This window comes from Ixodes scapularis, unplaced genomic scaffold (genome assembly GCF_016920785.2).
Source record: "Ixodes scapularis isolate PalLabHiFi unplaced genomic scaffold, ASM1692078v2 PGA_scaffold2__306_contigs__length_199485367, whole genome shotgun sequence".
Classification (NCBI taxonomy): domain Eukaryota; kingdom Metazoa; phylum Arthropoda; class Arachnida; order Ixodida; family Ixodidae; genus Ixodes; species Ixodes scapularis.
The window spans coordinates 22,904,858-22,917,859 of record NW_024609857.1 but is presented as its reverse complement, the minus strand read 5'-3'; the positions used below and the strand labels follow the sequence as shown (position 1 = coordinate 22,917,859).

At 48.8% G+C, this 13,002-nt stretch overlaps 1 protein-coding gene across 1 annotated transcript; it reads left to right on the top strand.

Moving 5' to 3' along the window:
• The first annotated feature begins 4,909 nt into the window (after positions 1–4,909).
• Positions 4,910–10,943, top strand: LOC120850833 (kinetochore protein Nuf2-like). The gene is made up of 5 exons (XM_040223502.2): positions 4,910–4,926; positions 5,608–6,296; positions 7,357–7,650; positions 8,848–9,058; positions 10,663–10,943. Exons 2-5 carry the CDS (start codon positions 5,653–5,655, stop codon positions 10,828–10,830), a joined length of 1,317 nt encoding a protein of 438 aa, XP_040079436.1. The 5' UTR covers positions 4,910–4,926; positions 5,608–5,652; the 3' UTR covers positions 10,831–10,943.
• Positions 10,944–13,002: the final 2,059 nt, after the last annotated feature.

Genomic DNA, 13,002 nt, shown 5'->3' with positions numbered 1-13,002 from the left:
TTATACATCTACGTTCACTCCCATTCGATGCTTATCATGTTTTCGACTATGTACACGAGGTAGTTTTCAGCGGTAGGTTTTTAATCTGATTGCTCGCCAGAGCGCGATCCAGAACGCACAACGGCCGCGGGCCGTCGCGCTCTTCTCCTCCTTTTCCGTATCAATATACAATCAAAAACGCGGGCGGAGCCGTCAATCGTGCATGGTGTCGGGAACCAGTAACTCTGTACAGTAACCAGTAACAGTAACAGTAACCAGTAACCCCTTAAATACAGGCGTGACGCAAAACCCAGAGGCGTCTCGTTTGCCCGCTTACGTTCTTCCCGGGCGGCGGAGATTGTCGTTTAGAGGGGTTTATCTTCTGAACGGATCCAAGTTACTCGAGCAAGCTCGCATTCTGCTCGCAAAGCCCAGCCATGCACTAAACAAAGGTAACGGACGGTGGTTCGAGAGGCATGCAACCCTTGCCCGCTTGGCCCTCCCAACCACTTCTCCACTTCCGTAAATTTTGGATGTTGTAGGTTGAAAGGAACCGAAAATAAAAACGGACCACTACAAGCTGAACTATGCAAAACGCTCTAACCGCTCATTCACACTGGAAGCGGATCCGCGTTCGCAAAGCGGTTGCGAACGCGGTTGTATGAAGATCTAGTGCAATTCCACGCGCACTCGATGACATCAAGTGCGCGTGCAATTGTACTGGGTCTTTATACAACCGCGTTCGCAACCGCTTTGCGAACGCGGATCCGCTTCCAGAGTGAATGAGCGGTAAGAGAGCCTGTCGTAATGAAAAACAACCGCTCTAATGTGGCAAATCGGGCCAATCGGTTCATAATTTTTCATCCCCTTTTGAAAGGCTCCGGAAAAACAAGAAACCAGGAAAAACTGAGTGACGCAAGGCGCCTCGTATTGTTCAGGTTGTCCCGGTTTTTCTATGTCCTTCCGGCGCTCCTCAAAACGCACAGTGTTCGGTTTCTAAACGCTGTTTTTATTTTCGCACAGAAGAAAAACAAAAACACGTAATAATTTTTCACACCAGTGCAATCCAATAGAGACTTCTATTTCCAGCCATCAAGCATGTCATCCTCCAGGCCGCGCATGTTTGTGCACACTGATTAAACTATTTACATGTAGATTGACCAGATTGACATGCACTAGAAATCTGGTACTTTCTTTTAGAAGCAGCATGTTAGTGCACATAAATTCCCCCAACGTATTGCCTTTTAAGCGCGTGGAAGGAAAATGAAAATATCCCGGGCATGATTCGTGCAGAAGGCTAGATTCAATGGTCGCCACTAGGGAGTTTTAGAATAGCGCACGCTAAAGCTTTGCGTGCGCAAAAAATAGCGTCGTCGCCACTGCGCACGCTCCGAACGCAAACCAGGTTTTGCGCCAGGGGGTAAAGGCAATTGGTAAAGGCAAGTAAAGGTGGGTGAGGAGGAGTGGCAAATCCCGTGCGCCGACACCCGGGGTCCCGAGTGAACGATCGCAAAAGAGAGCGACAGAACACGAGAGAAAGAAAGCAACGTTGCCATGGTAAACGCGAAGAGTGAAAACTCTCAGCAATATAAACAGTGATAATTTAACGTTGTAAACTAAAATCTGAGCTATTCTAACGCTTATAAAAAGCAATAAAGTCATTACGCTGCATTAACTTCCCTTCTGTCGAAATCTCGGAAATCTGTTGGTTGCGCAGTTTCGTATTCCTCAACCGCGCCCACCCGCGCCCCACCTGCCCCACCGGCGAAGCCGGGTATATGGTTTAGTTTAGCGTTAACGCGAGGCCGTACATCTGCGCGCTATGCAAAAAGAAAGCTTCGAAAGGAACGCGAATATCTTTCCACCGGTAAGTTCGTGGATTGTTGAAGTTCACGAAACTGCTCTGATGATGTAACCGTGTTTGGGACCCCGAGGGTCTGCCTGCATGATCCGCCGCTTGCGGCAGCCAGAATGTATGGGAAAATGGCGGACCTTTTCCTCTAGGGTTAGTATGTATGATCTCTATGGCTGAAACAGCTGAAAGCACACAAAAATGGCAACCCTGGTTCAGCTGTTGCGCCGACACGCGTCATGAACTAATATGTATGATCTCTATGTTTTGCGCTTTGCGTGCACAATTTTAGCGAGCGCTATTTCTCGGAAATAGCGTGCGTACGCAGAGTCTTTGCGCTTCACCAAGGAGGATTCGTGATGAGAAGTTGGCTAAAGCCAAGACGAGCAGAGTTAAAAAAAAAAAAAAAAGGCGGCTTCCAGGATCACGTCGGCGGCTGCTTTGGCGGCGTCGTGAGTGCGACGTCGGCGGCATCCTCGCGGCTGAGATTTTCAATACAGGACGACATTGTTCTCGGTTTGGCAGCGAACACCGGCAACTTAATCCTTGCGACGCGCGAACATTTCTCGGCGAAGGTACGATGTGCGAAGGTCGGTGCAGCGGCGCCAAATAGATCTGAAACGAAGAAACAGCTCGGACGCGTGGAACGAACATTGAACGAACACACATAGAGATCACATCACAGGAAAACTCAAACCACTCACCTTTCGTTCGACGACGGCTCGTGTTTCCGATGTTTCTCCGGGCGTTGAGGAGACCGCGTCTGTTTCCGTGCTCCTATTGGTCGTGACGTCACCAAATTTCATCCAATAAAGTGCGCGCCGAAGTTTTCTCTAGTCGCCGGTCACTCACATGGAGAATAGAAGGGTAGGAGAGGGCATGACGTCGGCCGCGTAGCCTCACAAGCCATGCTCCCTTGACGCCTCGCCTCTTTCTCATTTTCCTCCTTACTCTCCTCACTTACCATGCCAACGTGACCACATCACGTGACCGTAGCTAGACTTCGTCTTGCTGCGGGGTAGTAGAATATAGAGCACTATATAGCTCCTTCGGAGCAGAGTAGCGCAATCTAGAACGCCGTCTCTCGGCGACTAGCGGCGAACGCCCGGAGGTTCCAACTGCGGTCAGAAATGCATGGAGAACGTGAGAAAATCGTTGTTTCTTCGGTGTTGTGGGGATGTGCGGAATGTAAATCATTTTTGACATAATAATGAAACATTTTAGAATAATATGCGATAAGTTTTGTGCCATACAAGGACGTAACTTTTTTTTAAAAATTGCCTGAGCGGCATCATGCAGCAGACGACACGGCGACGTCACACCATTCACGTGACCCGCTCCGGCCAACCCGAAAAGCCCATCTCCGCTGCGAGCAAAAATCGTCTGCTTCAAACGCCATTGCCTTGGAAATTGCCTTCTCAAAATTTGCACACGCATCCGATATTATTAAAACTTTGATAAAGTGTTTAGCGCTCTACTAACTTCACGACAGGCTAGTTTTGAAAAATGTGAACTCGCCGTTAGTTTTTTAATCAGCCGTGTTATGTCGATCTCCATGTATTCTCCCATAGGGCGGGCCGCCTCCTGGAACCCTGAGTACCACGTGACTCGCGCCGAGCCGCTCTGTCGGCCATGTTGTCGGCAAAACACGGGGTTCAAAGGATTGCGCTACTCTGCTCCGTAGGAGCTATATAGTGCTCTAGTAGAATACACCACACTCTAGACTTCGACCTGATAAAACCTACCGGACAGAGCGCGCGCAAGCCTGCAAGGAGTCCTTCTACAATCAACCATCCATCTCACACGTGACATGTCACGCGCACCAATCGCCAGAGAGATCTGCGGTCACGCTGGGCACAAAATCGTTTAAACTTTTTATGACTAGGCTTCACCAATATTGCAACGTGCCCCCTCCTCAAGGAGGTTAGAAGCCTTAGAACTTAGAAGTACTAGGAGGGGGCACGTTGCAATATTGGTGAAGCCTAGTCATAAAAAGTTTAAACGATTTTGTGACCAGCGTGACCGCAGATCTGTCTGCCGATTGGTGCGTGTGACATATCACGTGTGAGATGGATGGTTGATGGTAGCAGGACTCTTGCAGGCTTGCGCGCGCTCCGTCCGGTAGGTTTTATCAGATCGAAGGCTAGACTGTGGTGTATTCTAGTACCCCATGGCAAGACGAAGGCTAGCTACGGTCACGTGATGTGGTCACGTTGGCATGGTAAGTGAGGAGAGTAAGGAGGAAAATGAGAAAGAGGCGAGGCGTCAAGGGAGCATGGCTTGTGGAGGCTAAGGTGGCTTTGAGGCTACGCGGCCGACGTCATGCCCTCTCCTACCCTTCTATCCTCCTTGCCCCTCCTAGTACTTCTAACCTCCTTGGTCACTCACGCACTCGGAGGCTCGGAGTGCGGATAAGAAGCCAACATAATCCGCACTCGGAGTGCGGATAAGAATCCAAAATTATTCGCACTCGGAGTGCGAATAATTCGGAGTGCGAATCCACCACTATCCGCACTCGGGGTGCGAATAGGGACAGCCGTTCCGGAGAACGCGACGAGCACAGGCTGCACGTCGTACCAGATTTTTCTGCTCCAAAAATTGCTCCAAAACCGGTGTCACCTGTCTCACCCCTGTATTTAGTCCCTGCCTTTTAGTCACTGTTGTCGCGCGACGTCGGCTCTTGCAGACCCCACGTTGCTGCAGATATGGCGAGTCGCCGAGCGCCTGACCGACGCTGCACGCCATTTTTTTTTTTTTTGCTCAAAAAAAGAACAGAACAAATATAAACCACTGTGACGTCACGGTTGTCAAAATAACTTATTCTGACGTCCGTGACGTCAGTGGCCACGCCCTCTGTTAAATCGCCATGCTGTGACGTCATGACTTACGGAGGTCATAATATTTTTCCAACATCAAGGCGCTTACCCTTCAATTTTGGCAGAAATATTCGTTCCAAATACTGAAAGGTGTAGCCATTATAGAGATGTAGCTCACAAGCTTTACAAGCAGCAGTTTTACATGCAGACAAACTCAACGTGCAATCCAATCCAAGCCAAGATATCTTGCTACGCGCGCGAAGACAATCGGGCAGTCAGGGCTAGAGCACTATATAGCTCCTACGGAGCAGAGTAGCGCAATCCTTTGAACCTTGTGTTTTGCCGACAAGATGGCCGACAGAGCGGCTCGGCGCGAGTCACGTGGTACTCAGGGTTCCAAGAGGCGGCCCGCCCTATGGGAGAATACATGGAGATCGATACAACACGGCTGATCCAAAAATGAACGGCGAGTTCACACTTTTCAAAACTAGTCTGTCATGAAGTTAGTAAAGCACTAAACACTTTGTCAAAGTTTTAATAATATCGGATGCGTGTGCAAATTTTGAGAAGGCAATTTCCAAGGCAATGGCGTTTGAACCAGACGATTTTTGCTCGCAGCGGAGATGGGCTTTTCGGGTTGGCCGGAGCGGGTCACGTGAATGGTATGACGTCGCCGTGTCGTCTGCTGCATGATGCCGCTCAAGCAATTTTTAAAAAAAAGTCAGGTTCTTGCGGGTCACAAAACTTAGCGCAAATTATTCTAAAATGTTCCATTATTATGTCAAAAATGATTGCCATTCCGTATATTCCCACAATACTGAAGAAACAACGATTTTCTCACGTTCTCCATGCATTTCTGACCGCAGTTGGAACCTCCGGGCGTTCGCCGCTAGTCGCCGAGAGGCGGCGTTCTAGATTGCGCTACTCTGCTCCGAAGGAGCTATATAGTGCTCTAGTCAGGGCCACTGTCAGGGCAGTCATCGTCGTGTCGTCGTCGGAAACGTCATGACCGCGAAAATGGAACGAGCTGCGGATAGCCACGAACGCCTTGCAGCTTTGCTAAGTGAAATGCTCAACGACAAGGTGACCCGACGAGAAGTCGAAGCCCCGACGAGCGAATTTATGACGAAAGTCTTCTACGGCGTTTTCAAGGAGGCGGGCCTAAACGAGACCGCCTTCGAGATGTCCCAATTCCTCGTGCCGGCACACGTGAGCAGCTTCGTGCCAACATTACACCTCAACAAACTGATGCAGGTGGTCTTTACGAAGCTGGGCGTCCCCGACTTCGGCCTATCCGACATCAGCGACCCGGAGCCGAAGCGCAGTCGTAAGCTGCTCTCGATACTCTGCAACTTCTGGGTGCGACTGGGTCGGCAGTGGAACATGTGGTCAGACATCGAGGTGGGCCTCGCCGCCGCGAAAACTGACCGCGAAGCCAAAAGAGCCCAGCTGGACGCGGTCAAGGCCAAGGTCAACCAGCTGTCCCAGCATCCCGGCATGAACCCGGAGAGGCTGGCGGCAGCGCAAGGGGAGCTCGCGGCCGAAAACAAGGCGCTGGCGACCAAGGAGCCAAAGCAGGCGGTTGTGATGAACGACTACAAGAACTTAAAAAGTGCCAAATGCCAGGTGACCGAGCAGCTGAAGAAAAGGTTTGTTTTCGTCGCTCCTATCTATTCAGTTGACGAGTACTGACACGAGAATGCCGAGTTCTGGTTCGCATGATTAGTGGGTAAGCCGCTAGACCCAAAAGCTGCCTGCCTTTGTTTCCACTACACTCGTCGAACGCGTCCGAATGCGAAAGGCAAATGGCGGACGCCGGCGTTCCGCGTTCTAAAGCGTTTAATGAGTGCAGTGGAGCTGCCTGAGGTCCCCCAGTCCTTCCAGCCGGAGCTCTGGCTACCTCAGTTATTCGGTGTATTGTCCCATTTTGTATTTTCCACCAGCATACAGTGCCTAAGGGACCTTCACAGTGCCTTTTTTTAAGCATTTTTCAAAAAATGAACTGTTGGGTAAACACGGCACGAACATAATAATAATCTTAATTCAATGCTGAGGGGTTGTGACAACACCCATGTCTGAGGCCATGTCTGAGGCCTGCAGCGACGCGTAATGAGGCAATTTTTCTCAAATGTTTGCGGCTTTCCGTGCCAATACTGCATGAGAATGTCGCTTTGATTGCACCTTTTGTACAAATTCATGCAAGCAGGCAAGTGACCAACCTAAATAGCAGCCGTTCAGTTGCTCTTCCGTTTTAGTCAAGTTTTAAATCGTGGCAGATGAGAATTGCTCCTTTTAAATCCTGTTTTGATTTTTTCAGTTTCAATGGTGTGAACATAAGAATTGACCAGTACAAAGCGGCGACCCATAAGTCCCTCGGTTAAATATCTGCCAACAAAAGCCTTTAAAGCCAAGTTTTTTGTGGTAAGAGAGTGGTGTAGCACAATGACATATTGAACATTCAGGCCTCGTATGTCCTCGGCTTGTGGTAGTATCTTCTTTCTTCCTTCACCAGGCTCAAGAAGGCTGCCATTAGTTTGGCACAGATGTCATACATAGATGGATGGATGGATGCTAACGACTGTACCCTTTATAACGGGCTGTTGCTTGCGCCACCTACCCGCGGTGACGATTGGGATCAAAGTTGCCATAGTGAACTTCGAAAAGGGTCTGTGATCTCGCGGTCTGCCACACCCTGTGCATTCTCTGCAGTGAGGTGGAGGTCCTCGACCTGAGGTCTGCAGTACACGACGTCCGAGCCAGAATCTGCCATTCGCCGGAGCGGCAGCGACGGTGCTTGGCTGAGGAAGCGGAGACAGCGTCTCAGCTGCAGGAGGAGCGTCGTCATCTGCAAACCAGGGTAGAGGAGTTGCGCCGCAAGATGCAGAAGGCTCCGAGAGAGCGAGAGGCCTTGACCAAACGCAAGACCCAGCTGCACTCCAGCCTGGCCGTTGCGCAGCGTCTGGAGTCGTTGGTGCAGGACAAGGACAAAGCGTCTGCGCGCAGGTCCGTCCCGTACCCCGTCTTTTTTTATAGCCCTTCATTGCACCGCACTTGGTGTCCTAAAACCGCCGTGGCGGCCTGGGCAGTTGTCTTGCGACGAGTTTGCTGCGACTTGTAAGGTCGGAGTTCGGTGCCACTCGTAACGTCCTTGGGAAAATCCGGAGCTTGCTTAAAAAGTGCTCTTCTCTATCCGTGTTGTTTTGAGGTTGGTTCACATATTGATCGTGCTGCACTCCCTTCCAGCCAGCTGCGACCAGAGGACGCACTGGCGCTTCCATTTTGCCTAGTATATATTTTCTGCCCTGCCGCAGCGCAACTGCCCCCCGTAATCTCGTGGCTAAATAAATGTTTCCTCTCATGCTCGTACAATCTAATTTTTTTTATGCATCATTCACTTACCGTGGTCTCAAAATAATTCTGACGATGTTATAGGCAACCATTGCTCGTATGTAATGCATAGATTTGATCTCGCAAAAACTGCGAAACCTTGTCTGTGGACTAGACATGCTCCGGAGCCGCCTCGGCGGCTCCGAGGCGAGAGCGCCGGCCTATGGATCCCCAGGTGGCGGGTTCGAATCCCGACCGAGGTGCCCGCAATCTGACAGAGGCTTATTGCGGAGAAGGCACCGTGTAACCGAGCTTTCGGTTGCACGTCAAAAGATCCCCAGGTGATCAAAATTAATCGTCAGTCCTTCGCTGGGGCGTGCCAGATGCCCGTCGTAGGTTTGGCACGTAAAACCCCCAAATTTGACTTTTTTAGACGTGCTCCGGGGCTGCCTGACAGATGGTGTTCGTGTGCCCTCGTCGTAAGCAGTTGCGAGAGATCGCGCAACACGCTAAACACATGTGTAAATAAGCCTTTAAGCATAATTCTATATCAGTAATAACTGTTCTCTGCTTTGTTTTATCGGGGGGAAGGTTCCACGGCCTTTCCGAAAAGAGGAAGAGTGCGCATGCGCAGCCTTGGGTGCAGCTGGAGGCGCGTGAGCACACGTGTTCCCACACCTTTGACTGCATTGCCACAGAATGTCGTCCCCGATTATAGCAGAATCCGAGAAAGTTGTCCCCTCTCCAACTGCTTGAGTTGTGATCTCGTCCTCGTACCTTTGGTAACACTGCCCGTAACTGTAATTATTGACAAAGTGACAGCGGCGGGAAGGAGCTGTTCTTGCCCCGATTTGCCCGTGCTTTTGAACGCAGGAAGAGTGCGGAGGACAAATACCACCGCCTGCTGAAGGAGAGGGAGGCAGTGGCCGAAAAGAAAAGCCAGCTGAACGGCCAGACAGCGTTAAAGCACCAGGCCATGCAGTCCCAGCTCAGTTTCAAGAAGGAGCAGTTGGCCCAAGCGAAGCAGCGCCTCGAGGAGCTCCATCTCGAGCGCCAAGAGCTGGTCTGCTCCAAGGATTCCGAGGTCTGGCACTGCCAGCTGGCCGCCATTCTATAGTAGGCAAGGAGGTTATAATGGGCAGGAGGTGGCGTAACGTCACGGAAGTGGGCGTGGACAAAAAGTGTCCCCACAGTCTTTCGGCCAACAGGAAAATAGTTCCGTGTGCTCTGCTTTTTGTGCCAAAATAGGCAACGCTCATGCCTCCCCTCCCTCCTCAATACGTGACACGTTTCCTCTTTGTCGAGTTGAGAGCCAAAGAGAAAACCTCTGCTGTATCCTGCGCAACAAAGGCTGCTTGCACTCGGCACCATGCAACATACGACAGTTTGCTCTTGGATGTTCCATTCTGGTTGTGAACTGCAAAGGGTGCATTTTTCACTCTTCCTACGAAATTCGCACGAGTGTGCAGGTTGCTTTACCATATTTGGGCATCTTCTTCTGCGGGCCCCCAAATCCTATATTACTAATTTTAGGCGAAATCAGATGAACCCAATCTCCCTTCGTGTCGGTTTGCACCGGAGAAATCAGTCTCGTTTTGTGCTCATCCTACCGTTTGCTGCCTTGGTACGACTGTGATCGGACAGCATAAAGGTTTCCGTTGCACGGTGTCCCTCTGCTTGTGCATGGGACGCCTCAAAAATAATTTACGGAATATTTTTCGCCACAAAAACAAACATATTGCCGGACGTTCGGCCTTTGCCCAAATATGGCACTAGCAGTCCGGTCCATGCGCCAGAGCTCCAGAACTATCTTTTTTAATGGTTGTAAGCAATTTTATGAAATTGGCAGTAGGTAAATGGCAGCTATGTGGGGATGAACGCCGTCATTTCCCAAGAAAGGGCCCTTTTTTTCCACTTAAAAGACCCCTGAAAAGAAATTTTTTTTTTTTTAACTATCTGGTTGAGACTTGCGTGTAAAAAAATAAATTTTGAGCAAAAAAAAATAATTTTTAGAGCAATATTGACGACGAGAGTTTACTTGAAATTCTGCACGTGAAGTTCATGATGTCGCAGGTCATTCCGGAATGACTATTTCGGTCGCGAAGCCAATCCACATCTCCTCCGCGCACCCGAAACACAGAGAGAGAATTGGACAGAACTTCAGCTTGGGCGAGTTGGTGATTCATGATACTGCTTCACAGCGCACAAGATCAGACACACTTAAAATTAAAGGTAATTTCACGCATACACAGGAAGAACACTCCCGCTGCTGATCTTGTGCGCTGTGAAGCAGTAACAGAGAGAGAAAACAAGTGGAAAGGAGGTGACTGCCAACTAAATTGTGTCTCGCACCATCAATATTGCTCTAAAAAAAATTTAAAAAATTCACGGAAAATTATTTTTTTGAGTCTCGCGTCCCACCCAGACTGTTAAAAAAAAGATTTTGTTTTCTTTTCAGGGGCCCTTCTTTTCAGGAAATCTGTTCACTTTTTTATTAAGGTAACTGTTAGTTCTGAAGCTGGCATCTGGTTCGGGCCACCAGCGCTAGATTTGGGCGAAGTCTGAGTGTTCGGCGTTGCATAGTTTATTTTCCGGGTGAAAAAAAAAAAAAACTGTAAATTGTTTGGGGGGACATGCTGTGTTTGTCTCCTTGCACGCTGTGTTTTACACTGTCCGACCTCTGCTCAGGTGGCAGGCTTGGATGCTGAAATCCGTCAAGTCCAGGACGAAGCGAAAAAGGTTCGGCAGTCCTTGGCGGACAAAGTGGCCGAGACAAGACTGAACTCCCAGCGAGTCTTTGCGAGACACAAGGCCATGCTCAAAATGGCCGAGAAGGTGTTCTTTCCTGAGGACTAAGAACCCTCCAAAGATGCGGAGGGTGCATCTAATCTGTAACAACCGTGTCCGCACCCTTTTTTTTTTTGCTTTGTATTTTTTTAAATGAAAAGTCTTAGTGTTCGTCATTTATGTAAATAAATTATAGCAAAATACTTCACGCTTCTCCCACTCCCTCTTTTATGTGCATAGTTAATGTTGCCTATCAATATCATATATGTAAAATCAATAAACATATGTGGAAGGGATCGGTGGCAGAGTGGGCTAGTGCACACCAGCTTGGAGCACCTGGAGAAAAACCTCATACTGCAGAATCCAGGGAACTTCGGTTCCATCCCCACCCCGCCCATTTCCATCTGGATGATCATCGTACTGGCTGACCCCAGGCTAGAGTCAACTGCTCAGTGGAAACTACCTTGTTCACTTGTTCAAATATAAGTGCAATTCTTGTTTCCTTTTTTTTGTTGGCACTGTTCTTTGAAATTAAGTCAACCTACAATCAAGAAAAAAAAGTGATTTGTAATATTACAGCGCATAATTTCTGAGCCCATCGTGCTAACCCACAGGTGTTAGGCCGCACAAGTCTCTTCCCCCAGCGCACCAATGCAATGCAGAGAAGTTTGATGCATGCGTGCCTGTGCAAGGTGGTGAAGGTTGATGGTAGCAGCGATTGTGTCAAGGTGTAGAGGCATGTGGCAGAGATGATGATTGAGAGATCTCATCGGGAGTACGAGACCTTGGTTCTGTCTTAGAGCTACCGCTATACCACCATTTTATTAATTTGAAAGTGATAGCTTCAAGGAGCTTGTGTCGCAGAAGTGTTGTTGGCGTGGATTGGAAAAATCCTGATTGGTCGATAGGGTCAACATCCCAGCCACACGAACTTGCGTGGGAATTTCAAATGCTCGCGTGGAATGAAAGTGATTAAAACGTGACGTGTAATGTAAATTCAAGGTCACTGCATGTCTCAAATGATTTCACTCTATAAAGCAGGGGTTCTCAAACTTTTTGGCTTCGCGGAACCACAGGAAGCCTCAAAAACTGCCGCGGAACCCCCCCCCACTTCCTCCATATTTGCCCACCGAGAAGCAACAGATGCATAATTGTAGGCAATTTTGCTTGTGTTGCTTCCCATATATCCCCACCATATCAATTGCAATGTCAGTACAAAATGAGATGAAGGTGCTTTGCATGGTCCTGCCACGCAGCCTGCAGCATGGGGGGGGGGGGGGGGGGTTGCAATTTGGGTGTTCATGGAACCCATGAGACCAGCTCGTGGAACCCCTGTGTTCCCCAGAACCCAGTTTGAGAACCCCTGCTATAAAGCAATACATTTGCCTTAAAGAAAAAATTCAAAAAGAATTTTAGGCGGCGGCAGGATTCCAATCTAGGGTGCGAGCCAGACATGCTAGCCACTAGGCCATGCAGGCAGGCTTGCATGGCTTGAGAACGAGTGGGTTTATATGTTTAGCTATCGAAGCTTAAGCGTCCTCTCGAGCTCTGACATCATCGACATCATCTGCAAGTTCAGACGATGACATGGCCAGCATGGCCATGTCATCGTCTGAACTTCCCACGTAGCACGAAAACGTTCTGAGAACATTCCGGGAATGTTCAAAATAACATAGACAACATTCTTGGAATGTTGAAGATTTACGTAAGAACATACTATCAACGTTGTCAGAATGTGGCGCAGGCACTTATCGCTACATTCGGGGAATGTCTTCAAAAGGATATTCTTGGACCGTTCTGAGAACGACATAGAACATTACCAGGTCATTCAATCAACATTGAAACATCCTAACAAGGTTCTAACGTTCTCAGTACATCCAAAGAACTTCTGCAACATTCTCTGAATGTTGCTAATTTGCGTAAGAACATTCTATCGACGTTGTCGGAATGTGGCGCAGGCACTTTTCGCTACATTCGGGGAATATTTTCTAGTTGATATTTTCAGAACATTATGAGCACGACAAAACATTTAATCACCATTCTAACAAGGTTTTAAGAACGTTCCCAAAACATCCATAAACGTCTGCAACATTCTCTGAGGAACGTTTTGCAAAGATTCCCCAATTATAGCTTGCTTACGTAACAGCCCCACTGAACCGTACTATAACCTCAAAAAGCGAACGATATTTTTTAATCGAACTATATTTTTTCTAGGCCTAGCACAACCTAGCCGCTTTACCA